The sequence below is a fragment of the Mauremys mutica genome, chromosome 5 (assembly GCF_020497125.1).
Source record: "Mauremys mutica isolate MM-2020 ecotype Southern chromosome 5, ASM2049712v1, whole genome shotgun sequence".
NCBI classification, from domain to species: Eukaryota; Metazoa; Chordata; order Testudines; family Geoemydidae; genus Mauremys; species Mauremys mutica.
This window is the reverse complement of record NC_059076.1, coordinates 36,145,773-36,167,460: the sequence shown is the minus strand read 5'-3', so window position 1 is coordinate 36,167,460 and position 21,688 is coordinate 36,145,773. Positions and strand designations below refer to the sequence as shown.

The following is a 21,688-nucleotide window of genomic DNA, read 5'->3' as shown; positions in this document are numbered from 1 at the left end:
GGCTATTGTTTTTTCAAGGAAAGGCTTTTACTAGATCTCAGATGCAAATGTCCCCAAAACATAGACATTCGCTGGATGATATCTGAACCTAGAGCTACATCTTACAGCTCTAGTTCCTCTCTAGTTCTTGTGTAGAATAGTGACAAATGACAGATTTTCAAGAGCGGATAAAGAATTAGCTTAGCTGTGGCAGATGGATGTATCATTCCTCTGCAATATTTAATTTTCTAAATGGAAAAAGGGAGACTACAAACTGGTTTCAAATACAAAACCCAACAACAATTCAAGCCAAGATAGCACAGACACTGTTGGGGAGTGCAGGTGGATATTCTTGGCTCAAAAACACTTATGAAATACATCAAAGGCAGTAGGAGCAACTAATCTTAAATACATTTTTAAAAGCTGCACTTGCAGTATTCAAGGTATTTCCTGTAGTTCAGACTACTAAAGGAAATACTGCAGATTCTGAGATAATTTCCAATTTGACTTAAAAATAGATATGATTATTTTGCTATCCCACTGTATTTAGATCAAAAAAAAATTGTCAGGGTTACAGCTGACAATTATACTCCACCCACTCAGAAGGGTGTCTCCTCTTTTGCTTGTGAGATAGCCATGGGAGATGGGAAGGAAACTGCCAGCTCAAAAGAGAGGGAAGGGACAGCAAATGAGCTTCTGTCAGCCTTTTGATACAAATGTCAGGTGTTTTTTAATTATTTCAACTTTTTGTATGTTCTCTGTCTCATAGAAATTGTACATTTTTTCTCACAAACTTATTTCCCCAAGGAGAAAAAAACACCTCATTGGTATTTTTATTTTAAAACTAACATAATTTTTTCTATTCTATTCCTTTCCATTCCATTCCATTAGACATTAGACTATTCTATTCTACTGAAAAATCTTTATGGGGGTGTGGTTGCTGTGGATTAAGTTTTGTTTAAACTGAAGGTCAGACCACATTTGTGTTAGATTCATGCTCTTTTGACAAGACAAGATCAGGTATTGAAAAGCTACATCAAATGCACTTCAGATTTTCTTTTTAACGAAGAGTTTTAAATGATTGAAAGCATGGGAAGAATTTTGGAGGGATATGTGTGTCTTTTTTTTCTATATTTGTAGATAGTGAGAAAGTTGCTTATTCTGCTTTTTTTCCAGTCTTTTAAGATTGAGAAAAAATGATATATGTAGCAATGCTTACTGTGGGTCACACAACTTCTGTAAAATAGTACGGGTTTATTGACTTGTCATACTGCTCACGTGTCACCAGATAAACACCTCAAACTTAAAGGCCTGGTCACAACAGTTCAGCTTGTTTATCTATCAGTGGTAGTTGTATAGTACCAATTATTGTCGGGTATCTGTGATGAAAAAACTGCTGATTTAACCCAAACAGTTACCCAGAAAAACACAATTCCCTGTTAAATAATGAAGACCTCTGTACCTCCTCCATCAGAGCATAATCACTTCCTTTCCCACTCTTCTCTGTGGTGCAAACTGGGCATTTTGATACCCATTGTGCCCAATAATAGCATCCAGGCCCAAGCAGTGATGTCACAAGCATCAATCCAGCCTACTTAGTATTCCCCATCTGATCCCAGTACTGGCTCATATATCTAAGATAAATCCCAGTGAGACCAGCAGGGGAACAGAGCCCAAGTTGTGACAGATATTCCAACCCAGTCTCCCAGATGAACAATAAGTAACAATGACATCACTATAATCACATGGTGCGTACATGTGCACAGAGGTTTGTCAATCTGCCATTGAAGGACATTTTCTTCCTAACCCCAAACACAGGGATCAGTGCTACAGTGCAACTAATCACAGACCAAGCTTGGCAAGATTTATAATCCATTTGCCAAAACGGGAGTGGTAGGGGAAGATGTATATCAGGGAAGCAAATATACCTGCCGGACTGTCACATCCCTGAACTATTCCCAACCCCCTACCCCATTAATCACTCCCAACCAATCTGTGTCTCTATTGTGTTCAAAGCCACCAATCAGAATTAGCTGTGTTCATGCTAAAATCAGCTGAGGGGTCCAAATTCCACCAATCGCTGGAACCATTTTAGTAGAGGTGAAGCATTATGTTTTCTGTGTAACTCAGCAATCTGCATTTTAATTATGCAGAAGAAAATGCTTGTGACCATCCATTTGTTATGGAAAAATAGTAAGTAGATTGAACTCAGTACAGCTTAATATTTAAAGAGAAATGTTTAAATATGATATGCAGCTCTGCATCTGTGTGCCAGATTTTGTGGAATGTACTGTAATGACTCTCCAATCCCAAATGCATTAAATTGTATTATTTTATCAAGCCATAGATAAGAGCATAGGAGCATGAAAAGGAGAGACTATAGTAGCTTTTGCATCTTGTTCAGGACTTTATAATCATGAATCTTTAATACATTCAAGATACTGACGAAACTTTCTTGTAAGAGTTGTGAAAATGCTGAAAGTTCCACCTTTTCTGTGAATTATTGTTCAGATAGTTTGGACATAGATAGAAACCAAATGTATTGAATAATATTCACCTGAAATCTGTAAAGAAAACATATACCTTTGGCTTTATTTTACTATCCTACAAAATTCTAAACCAAGAACAATTCAGACTTTTCCTCTACAGTTGTTCAGATTTATTCCCAAATATGTTTCTAAAATGAAGTTTTCATTTCCATTTCTAGAAGTAATTAGGCTGTATGTAACTGATGAGGACAGAGACATGCATAGAATTAAGCGGCAGTCTGCAATTTTTATTAAACTGTAACACAAGGGAGGGGGCGCTTCTTGCCCACTATTCATACTCTCCAATTCGGGCATTTAATTGGTTTCAATACAAGGGTTACAGGGATCTTTACCATATAATCCATAATTGGCATTAGGTAGGCTCACAATGGAGGCTAGGCTCTCCTCAGCCTACCCCCCAGTACTCTGCTCTCTCTCCGAACCGAGGCGAGTAAGAGGCGGATACGGCAGCGCGGCGATGACAGTGATGAGGACGTGGACACAGAATTATCTCAAACCGCGGGCCCCGGCGCTTTGGAGATCCTGATGGTAATGGGGCAGATTCTATCCATTGAACGCCGATTTTGGGCCCGGGAAACAAGCACTGACTGGTGGGACCGCATTGTGTTGCAGGTGTGGGACGATTCCCAGTGGCTGCGAAACTTTCGCATGCGTAAGGGCACTTTCATGGAACTTTGTGACTTGCTTGCCCCTGCCCTGAAACGCCATAATACCAAGATGAGAGCAGCCCTCACAGTAGAGAAGTGAGTGGCGATAGCCCTGTGGAAGCTTGCAACGCCAGACAGCTACCGGTCAGTCGGGAATCAATTTGGAGTTGGAAAATCTACTGTGGGGGCTGCTGTGATGCAAGTAGCCAAAGCAATCACTAAGCTGCTGCTACGAAAGGTTGTGACTCTGGGAAACGTGCAGGCCATAGTGGATGGCTTTGCTGCAATGGGATTCCCTAACTGTGGGGGGGCGATAGATGGAACCCATATCCCTATCTTGGCACCGCAGCACCAGGGCACCCAGTACGTAAACCGGAAGGGGTACTTTTCAATGGTGCTGCAAGCACTGGTGGATCACAAGGGACGTTTCACAAACATCCACGCGGGATGGCCAGGGAGGGTTCATGACGCTCGCGTATTCAGAAGCACTACTCTGTTTAAACGGCTGCAACAAACTTCCCAGACCAGAAAATCTAGTGTAGACCAGGCCTCAGTGCCAGCACCTTCTCCCCTGCGAGAGGGACAGGGGTTGCAGCAGGGTGAGGACTTTGACCCACAAAGGTTCACCTTATCACATGAGCCCAAGGTTGGGAACCATTCATTTTATTCTCTTAGTTGCATTGGAAACTGGCTGCAAGTTGCAATGAATAAACAATTCCACCAATATCTCAGTTAGAAATTAACTGTGTTCCTACTCAACCCCCTGTGGCTTGAAGGTGCTGCAAGGAAGGCAAAAAACTCCCTGGTGCCCTTCGAATTGCCGCATGGCAGAAAAAATTCTATCCTGACCCAGGACCGCCCAGAGGATTCAGGGGGCCTGGGGTCTCCCGTTGCCGAATTGCCGCCGAAGACCCAGCACTTTGGCAGCGGGTCCCAGGGCGGAAGGACCCCCCGCCGCGGGTCTTCGGGGCACTTCAGCAGCGGGTCCCGGAGCAGAAGGACCCCCCGCCGCTGAATTGCCGCTGCAGACCCAGAGCAGAAGAAGCTCCAGGGGCCCGAGCCCCGCGAGAGTTTTCTGGGGCCCCTGGAGGAAGTGAAGGACCCCGGTCTAGGGGCCCCGAAAAACTCTCAAATTGCCCCACTTGCGCCCCGCCCTCTGGCAGCCCTGTCCTGACCCCCTAAACAGGCAATTGGCTAGACCTGCAGCATCTGTCAGACCAGGTTCCCATTCCTACTTCAGGTGGGTAGAGTGGGCTACTGTAATGGAGTTGAAAGAGGCTCAATATGACCCCTGCGTTGGGCTATATTCTGGGAGCTGGGGAGTGCTGACCAATCAGCACCCCTCTCCCCCAGCAGGGCAGTGGGTTCCAGAGACTTCCATGGGGAGGAGTTACCTACTGTCCCTTGGCGAGTGTAAATAAAAATATAGGTGAAATGGAGGAAAGCAGATTTAGAGATGTTGGGTACATCTGGATTAGGCTGCTTCTAGATTCTAAGTTATTTACTGCTAAGTTTTTCTGATGTCACTAGTAATTGAATAATGTTCATTAATGATAGTAATGATCTGGATGATGGGATGGATTTGCACCCTCAGCAAGTTCACAGATGACTAAGCTGGGGGGAGAGGTAGATACACTGGAGAGTAGCAATATGGTCCAGAGTGACCTAGACAAATTGGAGGATTGGGCCAAAAGAAATTTGATGAGGTTCAACAAGGTCAAGTGCAGAGTCCTGCAATTAGGATGGAAGAATCCCATGCACCGCTACAGGCTAGGGACCGACTGACTAAGCAGCAGCTCTGTAGAAAAGGACCTGGGGATTACAGTGGATGAGAAGCTGGATATGAGTCAGCAGTGTGCCCTTGTTGCCAAGAAGGCTAACGGCATATTGAGCTGCATTATTAGGAACATTGCCCGCAGATTGACGGAAGTGATTATTTCCCTCTATTTGGCACTGGTGAGGCCACATCTGGAGTATTTCATCCAGTCTTGGGCCCCCCACTACAGAAGGGATGTGGACAAATTGGCGAGAGTCCAGCGGAGGGCAACGAAAATGATCAGGGAGCTGCGGCACATGATTTACGAGAAGAGGCTGAGGGAACTGAGCTTGTTTAGTCTGCAGAAGAGAAGAGTGAGAGGGGATTTGATAGCAGCCTTCAACTACCTGAAGGTGGATTCCAAAGAGGATGGAGCTTGGCTGTTTTCAGTGGTGGCAGATGACAGAACAAGGAGCAAAGGTCTCAAGTTTCAGTGTGGGAGGGCTTGGTTGGATATTAGGAAACACTATTTCACTAGGAGGATGGTGAAGCACTGGGATGAGTTACCTAGGGAGGTGGTGGAATCTCCATCCTTAGAGGTTTTTAAGGCCCGGCTTGACAAAGCCCTGGCTGGGATGATTTAGTTGAGGTTGGTCCTGCTTTGAGCAGGGGGTTGGACTAGGTGACCTCCTGAGGTTTCTTCCAACCCTAATCTTCTGTGATTCTAATGCCAAAGGGAATATTTTTTTGTACATCATATATTTCTACTAAAAAATAAGGAAGTCTTTTAATGTTGCTGTTTTTGTTCTGGTATTCTAGGAAAACACTGTATGGGGCTGGTGGATCTGGATCGGGCATGGGCTGCAGAAGAATGCAACTACTCTGTCCAAGTGATGTCCATGGAGCCAGAAAGTTGCTCTCCAAAGAACAACATGGTAGTGGGTGTCCCTATTTAGGTTAAAAGATTTATATTTGATTTTAATTTAGGCATCAATCATGAACAATGCCTGATAACATCCAGGGGTTCAAACTGCTGGGAAGCAGGCATCAAACATCCTGAACCCATAGTCTTCAGAAAAGGAAGTAGCAGGAAAAGGTTTGGAAAGTTGGCTGCCTACAGAGCATCACAAATCCTACTTGTAATATGTTATTAAATGACTGCTGGCTTTCATAATGAGAATCCTCTGAACCATTCACCTGCCCACAGAGTAATATCCACCAGTAAATGTTGGAAAAGGTTTGGTTTCATTGCTGGAAAGGTGATTTTCTTTTAAGTACTGCCATCTCTGCTGGTCTTTCACATTTGAAATTACAGCTGAAAACCATATTTATGTTCACAGGCTGAGTATTTATCTGACGGTAATGTAGGTTTCCAGATGGACAGTAAGAGCTGCTGAATGTTTTGTACTTAAATTTGAAAAATCTAGTCACATATTTATGATGTGACTTTTTATGAGCAGTCTATACAATAATAGATTGTACATACTGTATGGCATTTGTTGACTTTTTGTTATAAAAAGTCTGCACTGTTGTAACAGTATTGTTTTTCATAAAGATCCTTGAAATACTTTCTGCATCATTCTACTCATCAAAATGCATATTTTTATCTCTTAATTTGTTTTTAACATTTTAAATTTCTTTGGATGTGTGGCATGAGAATTTTGTGCTCAGAAATCTGAGAGAGTGGACAGCCTCTGAGAGCAAAATCCTTCTGTTTATCCACTGGATGGACAGACAGGCAGACACTGTGTGAGCCTCCTGATTAGAGCTGGATGTGTAACAGAGTTTTTTGGTTGCTGGCCAAAAAGAAAAAAAAATGTTTCGGATTATTCTGAAAATGAAATTTTTCAACATTTTTGGTAAATCAAATGATGATAATAATTTCAGGTTGAATAAAATGTTTTATTTGTCCTGAATTGAAATGTGTTGTTTCCATTTTGAGCATTTAACATTTTTAATAAAATTAAAGAAAATTTTGAAATAAAGTAATTTTGAATCAAAAGATCAAAATGTTTCATTTAGAAATGTCAAAACAAAATATTTAGATATTTTAGATTTTTTTAAAGAAAATAATTTTGGCAAAATTGACATGAATTCACAAAATGTGTTTGTCGCTGAATCTGCATTATTAACCAAAAAAAAAAAAAGACACCTATATGCCTCATACCTCACCGCTAACCTTGGCAAGGATTGCTCTTCATCTTAGATTGAGAAACTGATTGCCAGTGCTGGCTGATGTCTGTGCCATTCCTAAAACAGAGAAATGGTTATATTTGGAAATGCTGAATTTTTATCTGTCATCTTCACTTATTTTTACTAAATTTAAAATTTGTACACAGTTGCATTATGGGAACCCTGTGAAAATATCAACCATATATATGTTACAGTAAAAGGAACCTCTTGTGTAGTATCATCTTTATATCCTAATTTAAATTAGTAGCATTCACTGACACTAACAGAAATCAAAATAGAATATAATGAATTTGCTTGAGGGGTCTACTGATTTGGTGCATTTATGAATTTTGCAATTTGTTTAAAATATAACTAAGGTTTGGTCAATATGGATGTCATCTATTTTATGGTTACATCTCCAAAGGGTCTAGGTGTCCTTTTGTGTGAATGGCAATGGAAGCCTACATGCAGTTTCATTTAGAGATGCAGGCCTACTCAAGCAGATGTAACTTCGTACCCGCATCTTGAATTTTTGACTACACTATGATGCTTTTACACTAACTTCTTGACAGGTCAGGGAAGAAAGTGTGATCTTATTCTTGTATCATTCTAGTAACAGCGAAGAAACTGCACATTTTGCGCTGAGAATCTAGCCCAAATATATAACAGCATCTGATGCCTCCTGTATTTTCTCAGGCATACCCAAAGAGAAGTTAGTTTTAGAGGCAGCAGTAACTTGTTCCAAGTCTGGATACCATCTCAGTTAAATTGACTTCTACTGAATCCAGGCATAAAGTGTGGAAAGAGGAATTTTTTTATTCGCTGCATGTTGCACCGAAGGAAGACTCACCAGGGTAAATCACACGGTGCAAGCTCCATTTGTCTACTCTAGAGGCTTGCTATCTAAGCAAGCCCTATGCTGTTAGTTTTAAGCCTGGTGATTTAAGGGGTAGGCTTTTCTGGTCAGTATCCTAGTCTAGTATCCTACTGTAACAGATGGTTTTCTATGTACTTACATTTATAAGTTGATATCATACTTATAAAATCTCTAGAGTTTCTATTTGAATAACCTGTTGTTTTCTCTTGGATCCATGAATAAGGAAGAAGGGGCTGGGGCTGGGATCTAACATTGAGCTAACATCTGCAGATATCTGCCCACGAGATGCCCATTGAATAAAAGGGAAAAAAAAGCCAGTAATCCTAGGAAGCAGGGAAGAAAATTCTGGGCAAACGTCAAAGTAGTCATCTGGATGTCTTTATTTCTGCCCTTTTTGTTTCTGTTATGTGAGTTAGCTGCTTTCTAAATCTCTCAATACATTTTAGCATTGCTGTATTTATGTGGAACTAATACACAAATACATACATCCTGGGTGCGGGCAGTATGCGTCCTTATTATCTTCTTAATTTACCGGTAATCTTATTGAAATGCATGACGATGACATTGATATTGTTCCATTAAACTGATCTACTAGTTAATTATGAAAGACATATTTGTTGTCAAATTATTTATTACTCGTTTCTACAGTGATGCATGTAAAACATTTTGTTCGTGGGGCAGCAAAAATTCTAGATTGGGATTTTTTCCAGGCATGGGAATACTTGACTTCCAGTTAGTTGTCTGATGGACCTTTAGAACATGCTTTCAAAAGTAATCTTATGGAATCAATAGCAGAAGTGGCACTTTGGATACCAGACTTCAAAGGATTAATATGATCTTGTAATATAATGATATAACTGTGACAAACAGCAGGTCCTGCCAAGAGGCACAGTTATTCTCATTATAAATTTTTTTTAATCTTTTTTCTTATACATACTATCTGCTTTAACTGTTTTTCAGCTAAGATTTTTGTTTGGGATTAGTGAACATGCTCTGCCCATGATTTCCGTTCTTCATTTATTAGAACCATATTGAATTAGAAATGTTAAATAGAGACTGAGAATGGCTGAGCCATTACACACATTGAAGCTATTTCCCCATGTTAAGTATCCTCACAGCTTCTTGTCAAATTGTCTGATATGGGCTATCTTGATTATCACTACAAAAGTTATTTTTCTCCTGCTGACAACAGTTCATCTTAATTAATTAGCCTCTTAGAGTTGGTTGGGCAACTCCCACCTTTTCATGTTCTCTGTACGTATATATATCTCCTCACTATATATTCCAGCCTATGCATCCGATGAAGTGGGCTGTAGCCCACAAAAGCTTATTCTCAAATAAATTTGTTAGTCTCTAATGTGCCCCAAGTACTCCTGTTCTTTTTTAGAATAGTGTTCTTCCTTGAAAGATTATTGGATACCTAAGGTGACAGTCCCTCAGTTTTACAAATGTTCCTAAATCTTTTCTGTAAGCACAGATAATAGTAAAGTTGAAAGTTCCATATGTGATTTCTACAGCAACCATGTTTTCGCCCATGAACCTGTGATCATTGTGTATGATTCCATGTTTGCTGGTGTGTGACTCAATCTGAATTCCTCTAGATCAGTGGTTCTCAACCTATTTATCATTGTGAGCCGCAGATTAAAAACCACAGCGTCCCACTCCCTTCCTCTCAAATTCCCCCTGACAGACACCCTATGCCCAGCGCCTCGCGCCCAGAGACCCCACAGAATGGGGCCAGGAGCAGATCCCGACCCTGCGGGGCCAGCCCGCAGCCCTGGACCCCGCCATGTGGGGCCAGTCGGGAACCTGAACCCCACTGCACAGCCCAGCGGCCTTTAGCATGCAGCTGGGCCACAGCTATGTGCTAATGGGGCTGCATGTGACCCATGGTCCGTGAGTTGAGAACCGCTGCTCTAGATTATCCCAAAATTACTACTTTGAAAAGAATGAAGGCTCCTAATAACATGTTTTACCTATTTACAAGGCTACCTTTAAAGTGGTATTTATACAGTACATTAACAAAAAGGAGATACACAAAAACATTCCACATACAAAAACTTTAACTTAAACGATCAGTGGCTTTCATGGGTTAAATTCAGTAGCTTCTAGCAAATTCCAAAATTATACCAAAACATTAAATGAAGCTTTAGGTTTCCTAAAGGAATAACTGATTAAAGTTATATGCAAAAGGTGAAGCTCAGAACTTTTTTCATTTGACTTTTAATTATGTCTCTCTTATTGACCAGATGCATGACTCCATAGTTAAGGGTGTAAACTCTGCCCCTTCCCACAATCCCTGGTTCCACTCAAAATAATTGAAAATGTTTGAAAATTCTCCTGGTTAATCTCAGGCTTGAGGAAACATATTTTGGGTAAATTAAAAATAAATCACTCAAACCATTTTTGAGTGGAAAAGTAACAGACTTCGGACTTTTGTAATATGTGTCAAATGGTTTATTTGCTAACTTGTAATTTAAAACAAACATGGGCTCAAGAATTTAAATTTGTTACCTATTTTCTTACTTCCTTAGAACTAGTGGTTGAGATGAGATCATTTGGCGCAAAACTGAACAGTTTGAGGTTTTGCTGTTAACTGACTAAACAGTCAGTGATTCCAGAGATTAAATTCTTCATTGACTCTTTGGCCCTCACCCATTAGTCTGTTTCATCTACTTTTTGCACATTGTTCCAAGCCCTGATTGTGAACCTCTCTAGGGCAAGAACGGTCTTTATTACTAGTTTGTACAGCACCTACTTCAGTGTGGCCTGATGCTTGCTATGGGGTCCCTAGGTGCTACTAATACAAATACTGAATATCAGTAATATTAATTAATGGCCATTCCAGTACTAACCTATTTAGTAACTAACTTAATAAAATAAGTTTCTAGCCATTATTCAATATTCTTTAGAAATGTAAGCCAGACACCAGAGTTGAAAGTTTACCAAAACTCAGTCTTGTTTATCAATCACAGGCCCTGAGTCATTAAACTCCAATACTCCTACCATACATTCCCGCTTCCAATAGATGGCATCTTCTATCCTTCCCCCGACCAGTACGCTCCCCATATGGCTTTAGCAGCTTCATTGCCAATATCACAGGGATAAACTGTCAGTGTCATTCCTCCCTCTGGTTTTAAGAGTTAGAACAGTACTATTCAGTATACACAATGGGTGAAATCCTGGCTGCATTGAAGTCAATGGCAAAACTCCCATTGACTTTAATGAGACCATAATTTAACCTTTTGACGTTAAACAAATGAGATGTTAAATTAACAAAGGGTTACAAAGAACACAGAATTTCCAATAAGGAGCTAAAAGGGTGTGTAAATTGTTGCAGAGTGTCTTGAAACCCAGAAACCCTCTCCCCTTAAACAAATAGGTTACCAAGACTAACAGTAAAACAGCAGAGGAAAATGGCTCTGGAATGCAGCGAAACTGGAAAAAAAGGTATAAACCCAGAACAAGCTCTCAGCACTATCACAGACGGGTGAATCTGGTAAAAAGTATGAGATACCAGAATGGAGCAGACACCCAAGCAACATGGGTCATAGCTCACACAAGCACCAAGCCTAATGTGTAACATAATGACAACATGGAGAACACAGCCAGCAACTGTGTACAGTGTGTGGCCAAAGCAAATAAGACACAGGCACACAGTGGAAAATCAATAATGTATTAACAATGGGAAAGCATTTCACAGATTGATCATAAAATAATCTAGGGGGGTACATATATTAGATTGTATTGCAACTCTGTTTAACCAGATCTTCCATAGAAATCTCGTAAAATAAACATCATATCTACCAATTCAAGAACACGGATGCACAGTGTACAGAGCCCAACTTCAGCTCACTTTTTCTGTCGTGATGTCTGGGATTGTAAGATACTACAAGACAAGACAGTGTCATTTGCTTGTCATGTTGATCAGCTATGTATGTACACTTCCTCTGCCAGGTCTAGTTCATCATGATTATCTGGCAACAAGTGATCTGAGAGCACAGAAATAATTTAATGCTGCCCCTGTCGCTGCTGGTTATGCCTACTGTTGTATTTATCACACCTTCTTTTCAGTGCATTTGCCCTCTCAGAGCATGGTTAGCTCCTCATTACCACCTTGGTTGATGCACCAGGGTTACCAGTTTTGGCACCAGTTATCCTCTTCTGATACGAAAAACATCCACTTTGAGTTACACAGTGTAATTGGACAATCTAGCCCTATCAGGATTTTTGTTTGGGCACTAAAACAATTTAGATAATCAGGCAGCAATACAAGTAGCTATGAAACTGAGATAAACTGATGACAAACTAAAGTCTCATAGACATAAAAGCCTTAGGACACAGTGAATAAAAAAGAAAAGACATTTCCACTTCCTAGCTATGTATATCACACTTGCTGTAACTTAAGTCTAATTTCAGAAAAGCTCTTTGATTGTCTTTCTGTTTACTGTAACACATCAACATATATAGTTCATGTTAAAATTCCCACCAAACTACATAGGTTGTAATTTCATCTGCTAAGTGGTGGTGTCCTTTTGAATAGTGGTGATGGTGGGTTTTGTTTTCTTCTCACAATACTTGTTTTCTAATCCAAATCTCATGCCATGAATATTTTTTTAATTGTTAACAGTTTTTAAAAGCCTGATTTAGTTTAGGATTACATGTCACTGTACTTCTAGGGCACTGTATTTTATTTTAGAAAGTCATTGTTACTTAGCAATCAAAATTTGTAACACTTTTAAAAGTATTTGATTGTTGCTATTTGTGTATATTATTTTCAGACTATAATTAGGATTTTACTAGGAGGCTTATAGAAGACACATTTTAGAAAGAGAAGAGGATGGTATTCTCGTCAGTGTCTCATAACCTACCTGAACTGATACCAATCTTACACTGGGTCATATACAGGAAGTCACAATCCATAATGATTATATACTCCAATTTCCAAGTTATATCAGTAAAGCTGAAATGGAAACATCTCATAATAGACATCCTTAGGCAAATAAAAATTAACACAGAAACACTACATTACAGTATGTGAAAGACTCAAGAAACAACTAGGACAAAACATGCAAATATAAACATGTAAAATATATGTTGCAGAAAATTGAAAAAGCATTACATGTCACCCCTGGAGAGTTCTTGAGAGAAGTGATGGGACAGTAAATCCATCCCCAGTGGCAGTACTGTGACCCACTGGAAAACCCAATCCAGGCTTTCGTTCCTCACAGGGAGCACACTCAGTCCCTTGGAGGAAGGAATTAAAGAATGTGTCACACAATAGCAACTCTTCTGTACACTGAAAGAGAGGCATTGATGGGCTCTAAAGCTTCCCCAGGCCTTGGGTGAACAAGTTATGGCTAAGAAATGAGGTCTTGATGTGAAATGTGTTTAAGCAAGGAGGAAATGGATGGATTTTCATGGTTAAGTAATAAATGTGGAGGAGTCTGGTATTAAAATGCCATATTTTATGGATTATGAAGAAAGCCAGAAAGCAGCTGCTTTTCCATTGAAGAACATCTTATAAATGTACTGCATGATCTTTATGCCTACAGACAGCTGAGATCACATGAGGTGAGGTGCTTCTTGTCTATGGATTGGAGGTGAGAGGGAGGGAAGTTGTTTGAGAGGAACACTCTCTAGCAAAGCTCAGCTATACTGATTTTCAGTGTGTGTTTAAAAACATAGCCTTCTGACATTTGCTGGACTATGGATCCAGAAGTGGGTTATTTATCGCTGTTGGAGTTGGAACAGTGAGAAGGGCTGCTTATGCAGTTTTATAACTAGATTTATTTACGACCTGGTTGTATTTAGTCTGTCATGCATGCAGATGCAATGGCACATTAAAGATTTTTACATAAAATGATGTATATGCATTTTAACAGCTTATATCGAATGGATCTTCTTATAGTTTTACAAAGAAAATATCCTCAAAAGATGTTTTGTGGTAACATCACCAAAATAGTGCATATCGTGGCATCATATGGAGTGAACTCATGAGCCTGAGGACCTAAAAAAAAGAAAAAGGTAAAGTATAAAAGAATTGTATATAGTAGTTTACATGTTTTTTAATAAAATGCAGAATTAGTCTGTGGAACTCACTGCCACAATATATCACTGGGGCTGAATTCTTGGCAGGATTTTTAAGAAGGAATAGTCTTTTTCAAGGATATAGAACATCCACTGTTACAATAGACAGGCTAACAATTATGAGGGATATAAGTCTTCATGTTCATACTGGAAGTGGTTGGCTATTTCACAACAGTCTATTACAAAGATTGAGGGATATATCTATGAAGCAGGGCACCAGTGCTGGCCACTGGTGGAGATAAGTTACTGGACTAGATGTATCATTGTCTGATCCATTGTGGCAATATCTGTGTTCTGTTCTTTGTAAATGCCCCTCTAATTGGAGCCTACAGTAACGGATCTTTTTTTTTAAACTGTGCTGCTTCCTGTTGATGTACTGTAATTTTTGAACAGCTAACATTTTTTTCATGTACCTCAGCATAAATTGTAGATTCTATTTATGGATGGATATTTGCTTTCATACTCCAATTGTTATAGTTCATGAACTATAATATATGTCATTATAGTAGGATGGAAGCTATGATAGTGTAGCAGACTGGCAATAATTCTGGATTTTTTTAGTTTTTTAAAAAGATTCATTCAACAAAAACTGCTCTAAAAGAACATTATGGGTCTTCAGCTAGTGGCCAGTAGTTATAATAGCTGCACGCAACTGTGCACATTATTTTTTGCATGCTCCCAGCTACTACGTACAAATACCTATAATATGTGTACCCGTGTTGTGATGTCCAACTGCCTGTGTGTATATGCAAATACCCATTTTAGGTCTGTGCATGTTGTGTTATGAATTTTCCTACTCTGCAGCAAAAGAGCATCCCTCCAATGGGGCACTTTTGGCAATTTTTTAAAAGTACATGTATAAATAAAGAGAGTTGCCAGTTATTGCAATATCAAATAAAACAACCCAGCAAATAATAATTAACCTCTCTACAAAATCCCAACCTGACTCTCATCCCTGCATTGCCCAGTCCTATTCAATACCCATGTCCTTATGGGTGAGGCAAAAGAGATGTTCCTTACAGCAGGCTAACAAATTTAAGCTGTTGTAGACTAAGGGTAGAAACAAGTTCCAAAGGCTCAGTAACCTAATGGATAATTCCTTCTCTTTTATACCACTAGATTTCCAATTTAGGCTCCTCTACTGAACTCCATACTGCAACAGTATGTCGGAGAGAGAGGCAGTCTGTTAGATAAGTAGGTCTCAGGCCATATAGGACTTTGTACATCAAAACCAATATCTTAAAATCAACTCAGAAACCAATAGGCTGACTGTGGAGCACAGATTTAATATATTCACAAAAAGAAACGGCTTAATAAATGGGGCTTCAAATTCTGAATTGTGTGCACGCAGCCACAGGGGGCTGCACAGAATTATGTATCTTGTGTAAGCACTGAACAAATAATAGTTCAGAGGCTGGATATGGTCACACACATGCCATAATTGCCTGAACATATTACATGTTCTTCTCATGTATGATCTTAGGAACTATTGGTTGGCGGTTAAAGCAAGAGACTAAGTGTTGACTAGAGCTGGGCGTGAAACAGTTTTCCCATTCCATGAATATTTTTGAGTATTTGGAAATTTTTCCCCATTTTTGCTTCTTGATGAAACTGAAACTTTTGGAAGTTTTTTTTGGATGAAACACCAGAGTGAGTGAAACTCTCATCCCACAACAGTTTATAGCCTAGTATAAACTGGGATGGGTGACTTCGGTTCAAGTCCCTGCTCCAAATCAGGCAGAGCAGGTACTGAACTTGGGTTTCTTACAGCTTCTAATCACCAGGCTATTGGTTGGTGTGTGTCTCTGTCTTGTTCTGACCGGAAATTCCATCCTAGAGGTGAGCAACCTCTCAACGAAACTTCTGTCGAATCTGGTATGTTCCTGTGAAGTTTCACTTTCAACAAATTGACATTTTTTGATGGACAAACGTCTAGTGAAGTTCACAATCCGTTCTATTCAAGACTCCTAGATTCTGTTTCTGTCTCTCTCTGCCACTGACTTCCTCTGTTTCTGAGAATCTTTTCAGCTTTTTTGTGCCTTAGTTAATTCATACTTCATAAAGGTGTTATGAAACTTAAGTGCTTGCAAAATGCTTGTGATCCTCAACTAAAAGCGCTATGTAAATACTGCTATAAGTATTGTTGTTGTTGTTGTTTGTTATTATTGACAGTTAACCTATAGTGATCTCACTGAAAATATCAGAGGGGTAGCCGTGTTAGTCTGGTTCTGTAGAAGCATCAAAGAATCCTGTGGCACCTTATAGACTAACAGACGTTTTGCAGTATGAGCTTTCGTGGGTGAATACCCACTTCTTCAGATGCAAGTAGTGGAAATTTCCAGGGGCAGGTTTATATATGCAAGCAAGAAGCAAGCTAGAGATAACGAGGTTAGTTCAATCAGAGAGGATGAGGCCCTGTTCTAGCAGTTGAGTGAAAACCAAGGGAGGAGAAACTGGTTCTGTAGTTGGCAAGCCATTCACAGTCTTTGTGAATTTTCAGTCTTCACTGAAAATAGTAGCTATTGATTCTGATCTCTGTGAAGTCATTAGTAGACTTCATTGAGTGTTGGGTTAGGCCCTAAAACCACAAGATTATGCTCTGCTCATGTAACAGTGTCCCAGGATCTCAATCATATCCCTAAACATTGACCATGAACTGGCTTATAGATTGAGCCATATTTTAGTGTCTGTTCCACTGGTCTGTATCTCTCGACAATGCAGCACTCTTGCCTTTGGGGCCTGCAGTGCAAACAGTGGTCTGAGTCCCAACATAACTCTTGAATATACAGTCATTTTGGTGTAGAGGAGTCTACAGGCTACCATTAGAGCAACAGTGACATCAGATGAGCAGACTTTATAATGGAATGGTCTACAGCTCTGTTGTTGCCCAGTAAGGGATTACAGAGTATTTCAGTATCTGTATCTGAATATAAAAAGTTAAGCAACATTTTTTTAAAAAGGCACATTTTCCCTGAATATGGCCCTCTGGTTGCTGACATTGAATGTTGTCATTAAGTAATCTGAACAGAAGCTTCTCTTTACCTTGGGTGGGGGGGAAGCTTGCAAGTAGATTTTCTGGCTGCTTTGATATACACAGCCTTTACATATAGGGATGATAGGATTTCAGGATAAATTACCTGGGGTATTGGATGCAAATCAAGACTTCCTATTTTTTGCATTTGGGTACTGAGCTAATTCTTTGACTGTTACATGCAGAGATTTGGTTTAAATGTTCAGGCACAGAACACCACTACTATGGTTTTCATGAAATATGAAATATCTGTTATAAAAAATGGGCAATGGAAGAGCCAGTGCAATGCAGAAAAGAGCAGTACCAAAGCTAAGAACATAAGAATGACCATACGAGGTCAGACCAATGGTCCATCTAGCCCAGTATTCAGTCTTCCAACAGTGGCCAATGACAGGTGCTTCAGAGAGAATGAACACAACCGGGCAATTATTGAGCGATCCATCCCTTATCATCCAGTCCTAGTTTCTGGCACTCAGAGGTTTAGAGATGACCATAACAAGGGGTTGTGTCCCTGACCATCTTGGCTTATAGCCATTGGTGAACCTGTCCTCCATGAACTTATCTAATTATTTTTTTTAAACCCATTTATACTTTTGTCCTTCACAACATCCCTTGGCAAAGAGTTGACTATGTGTTGTGTGAAGAAGTACTTCTTTAGTTTTAAACCTGCTGCCTATTAATTTCATTGGGTGACCCAGAGAAAATAATACTTCCCTATTCATGTTCCTTACCCCATTCATGATTTTATAGACTTCTATCATATCCTCCCCTTAGTTGCCTCTTTTCTAAGATGAACAGTCCCAGTTTTCTTTTTCCTCTCTCTCTCCCTCCATTTGGAAGCTGTCCCCTACCCCTAATCATTTTTTGCTCTTCTCTTCCAATTCTAATACATCTTTTTTGAGATGAGGTGACCAGAACTGCCCACCGTATGGGTGTACCATGGATTTATATAGTGGCATTATGATATTTTCTGTCTTTCTATCTATCCCTTCCTACTGATTCCCAGCATTCTGGTAGCTTTTTTTTTTTTGCCTGCTGCTGCCCATTGAGTGGGTTTTCAGAGAACTATCCAAGATGACTCCAAGATCTCTTTCTTGAGTGTAATGGCTAATTTTAGACCTCATCATTTTGTATGTATAATTGGGATTATATTTTCCAATATGCATTACTTTGCATTTATCCATATTGAATTTCATCTACCATTTTGTTGCCCAGTCACCCAATTTTGTGACCAATGACCAGTTTTGTGAGCTATTTAATAACTTCCTTTAAAGCTATTTTAAAATCTATTTAGTTGTCCTCATTGATACCTAAAACCCCTCCAAAATTCATAGCTTTTGTTAAGTAATGTAACTTTTCTATAAACATTGTCTACTTTTCATGTGAGTGCAGGTAATTCCTTTCATTGTGGAAAAGTGGAAAATGCTCCTTTGTTTTAATGATCTTCCAGATTGTAAAATTTATTCTCTATGCCCTCAGGCGCGACCCATCCAGAAAAGGTGGCTTTTACTCTCCCTAAGGATGACTGACAAGCAAGATTAGGTAGCTGTTGTAACAAACGGATAAAACCAAGAAAATCAAAGCTGAACTTGACCCCCATAAAGCTGATTGAAAGTAAATAGCAATAAGCAGCAAATAGATAAATTAGTGGCGTGAACCCTAAGGCCCCTTCCCCTCACCCCCACCTCTCCTGCCCCTGCTTTGTGCTGCTGTTATAGTGCAAAAGGGAGTGGAAAGAAGCTGGATCCCCTCAGTGGGTGCTGCAAAATGTCTGAAAACCCACCTGCTTCCTGAAGCTTTTCAGCAATTCAGTAGACCACTGTGGGTATGTCTACTCTGCAGTTAGACACCTGTGGCTGGCCCATGCCTGCTGACTCAGCCTTGCAGGGCTCAGGCTAAGGGGCTGTTTAATTGTGATGTAGAGGTTCAGGCTTGGGCTGCAGCCTGAGCTCTGGTAACCTTCCACCTTGCAGGGTCCTAGAGCCTGGACTGCAGCCCGAGCCTGAACATCTACACAATTAAACGTACTATCACCCAAGTCCTGCAAGCCTGAGTCAGCTGGCACAGACTAGCCATGGGATTGCTCATGTGAGTAAAGTTAGGTACATGCTAAATGTTTGCAGTATTGGGGCCCAAGATCATACTTGGGGGGGGATCCAATTATTAGCATAGTTTTCCTCCTTTACAACACAAGATGCACCTCTTATGCTATATAAATAGTTTTTTGCTGATCTTTAGCCTTATTCCTACTTTTCTTATTTAAAAAATCTATTTGTATTCTCCCTATAATTTCACTACCGTTAGCCTTTTTAGAAGCAGAAACTGGGAATTTCACAAGTCTGTCATTCTAGCCTCCTGAGGAGCAGACAACATCCTCTAGCTAAACTCTAAGAGAACATAAGAACGGCCATACTGGGTCAGACCAAAGGTCCATCTAGCCCAGTATCCTGTCTTCCAACAGTGGCCAATGCCAGGTGCCCCAGAGGGAATGAACAGAACAGGTAATCATCAAGTGATCCATCCTCTGTCGCTCATTCCCAGATTCTGGCAAACAGAGGCTAGGGACACCATCCCAGCCCATCCTGGCTAATAGCCATTGATGGACCTATCTTCCATTAATTTATCTGGTTCTTTTTTGAACTCTGTTATAGTCTTGGCCTTCACAACATCCTCTGGCAAAGAGTTCCACAGGTTGATGTGTGTTGTGTGAAGAAATACTTCCTTTTGTTTGTTTTAAACCTGATGCCTATTAATTTCATGTGGTGCCCCCTAGTTCTTGCGTTATGAGAAGGAGTAAATAACACTTCCTTCTTTACTTTCTCCACAGCAAAATGACACCTCATTGTTTGGACTCTTTCCCAGTGCCTTCAGGAGCTGACATCTTTGTAAAGTTAAAGGTTCTTTTTTCCAATTTGCACTATATTCCCTATTCAGATTTCTGCAATATATTTTGTGAGCTGCCTGGACAGTGGTTCTCAAACTTTTTCATATTGCAGAACACTTTCTAAGGTAGAGGGAGATCTTTTCATGGGCACTTTCCCCCGTTCCATCTTCCTAATCCTAAATCCACACTCTCCTTGCTATTGCTATCCTGTATGATTACATTTAAAAGTATTAGTATTAAAGAGAAAAGAAACTCAATTAAATGTGACAAGTGGCAGCGGCTTGGCTATTTCTCCCTATTATCTGTCAGTGCTCTCTATCTCCTCTCCCTTTGTGTTGTATTTTATATTAGTTAATTCCAAACCTCCTCATGCTACCTGGTATCCCTACTGCTCTATCCAGGACACTTTACAATCTGAACTTCTCTTTTATTTGCACCTTTCCAATTTTGGTGCCATCAGCAAACTACCTTTTTTGATTTTTAAAATATTCCATGGACTTGTTCCATCTTTTCTCACAGCCCTTCCCTTTCTGCTCTTCTCACTCCCCACCTTACCACCAGCACCAATACCTTGTTGTCTGCTCCCAGGCATCTCCTTATCCCTCCCCAGAATTCCACATTGTTGGTGAAAGACATTCTCTGTTGCTCTACCTTAGAGCCCCAATTCAGCCAAGGCATTTAATACGTGCCTAACGTTAAGCATGTTACTACTGAATCAGTCCCCAACTTTTCCATCTCCTCTCAAATCTCATTTTAAAGCAAATCTTTCACCATAGCCTACACCTCTTACTTTTCTCTCTTTCAGTTTTCTAATTGTGTGTGATATTTACAATAATTCTATAATTTTTTTGAAGGCAATTTTCATTAAAAAAAAACAGAATATAAAATAAACTTGTATCACACTACATTGTTTTAACAGAATAAAAGAGAATTGGCAGGGAGTGGTAGCTTCATATCCAAAGCTGCAGATAACCCTACAACTGCATCATTTCCATTTGTGCTGAGCTTAAACCCACCTTAAATCTATGCCAGTTTACTGTCTCTCTTAATATATTCTAGAGACAGGACTTTTATGAACATTTTAAAGTTCCTTAAATCCTTGCTAATGAAAACAGCAAACAAAATCTTGAGGTGCACAGTACTGTGTAAGACTCTCAAAAGGTTCTGCTATTACTGACATACTTTTCAACTTTAATCCAAAAGCAAACTGATCAAATAGCATTATATGAAATTTATTGGAATATACGTGTTTAAAATATCCATGCTTTATGCCCTAAAATCATACATTCAGCTCCTTGGTGTAAATTTGACTTCAACAAAGCTATTCTAATTTATAACATCTGAGCATATGGCCCATTACATTTACCCCAGGATCCTGCCAGACTGTTTAAAGGAAATTAAAGGAATTAGGATCAAAGTACTATCGAACAACAGCTAAAATACTTATTGGATTGCCTATCTCAAACATCTTTTTCCCCCTAGGTTAGGCATTTTATTGCACCCATCATGGTCATATATGGGTGCCTTACATACATACATTCAGATAAATTCTACCTGAAATAATTCTATGGCATGAATGCAAATAGAAGTTATCAGCTGCCCAAACTATATAATGGAAATCAGTATCCTTTAAAGAACTTCCAAAAATTAAAACAGATCTAAACAAAGGAATTGGTCATTAATCCCATAAGTATCTGGAAATT

At 39.8% G+C, this 21,688-nt stretch overlaps 1 protein-coding gene across 4 annotated transcripts in view; it reads left to right on the top strand.

The window, feature by feature from the left end:
- The window catches only part of GSTCD (glutathione S-transferase C-terminal domain containing), a 136,669-nt gene extending 129,775 nt beyond the window's left edge, over nt 1-6,894 (top strand). For all 4 annotated transcript variants that reach the window (XM_045018998.1, XM_045018999.1, XM_045019000.1 and 1 more), the window contains exon 12: nt 5,751-6,894. In XM_045018998.1, coding sequence (XP_044874933.1) covers nt 5,751-5,887 — 137 coding nt within the window. In that variant the 3' untranslated portion in view covers nt 5,888-6,894. The remainder of the gene's footprint in view (nt 1-5,750) is intronic.
- The last annotated feature ends 14,794 nt before the right edge of the window (nt 6,895-21,688 follow it).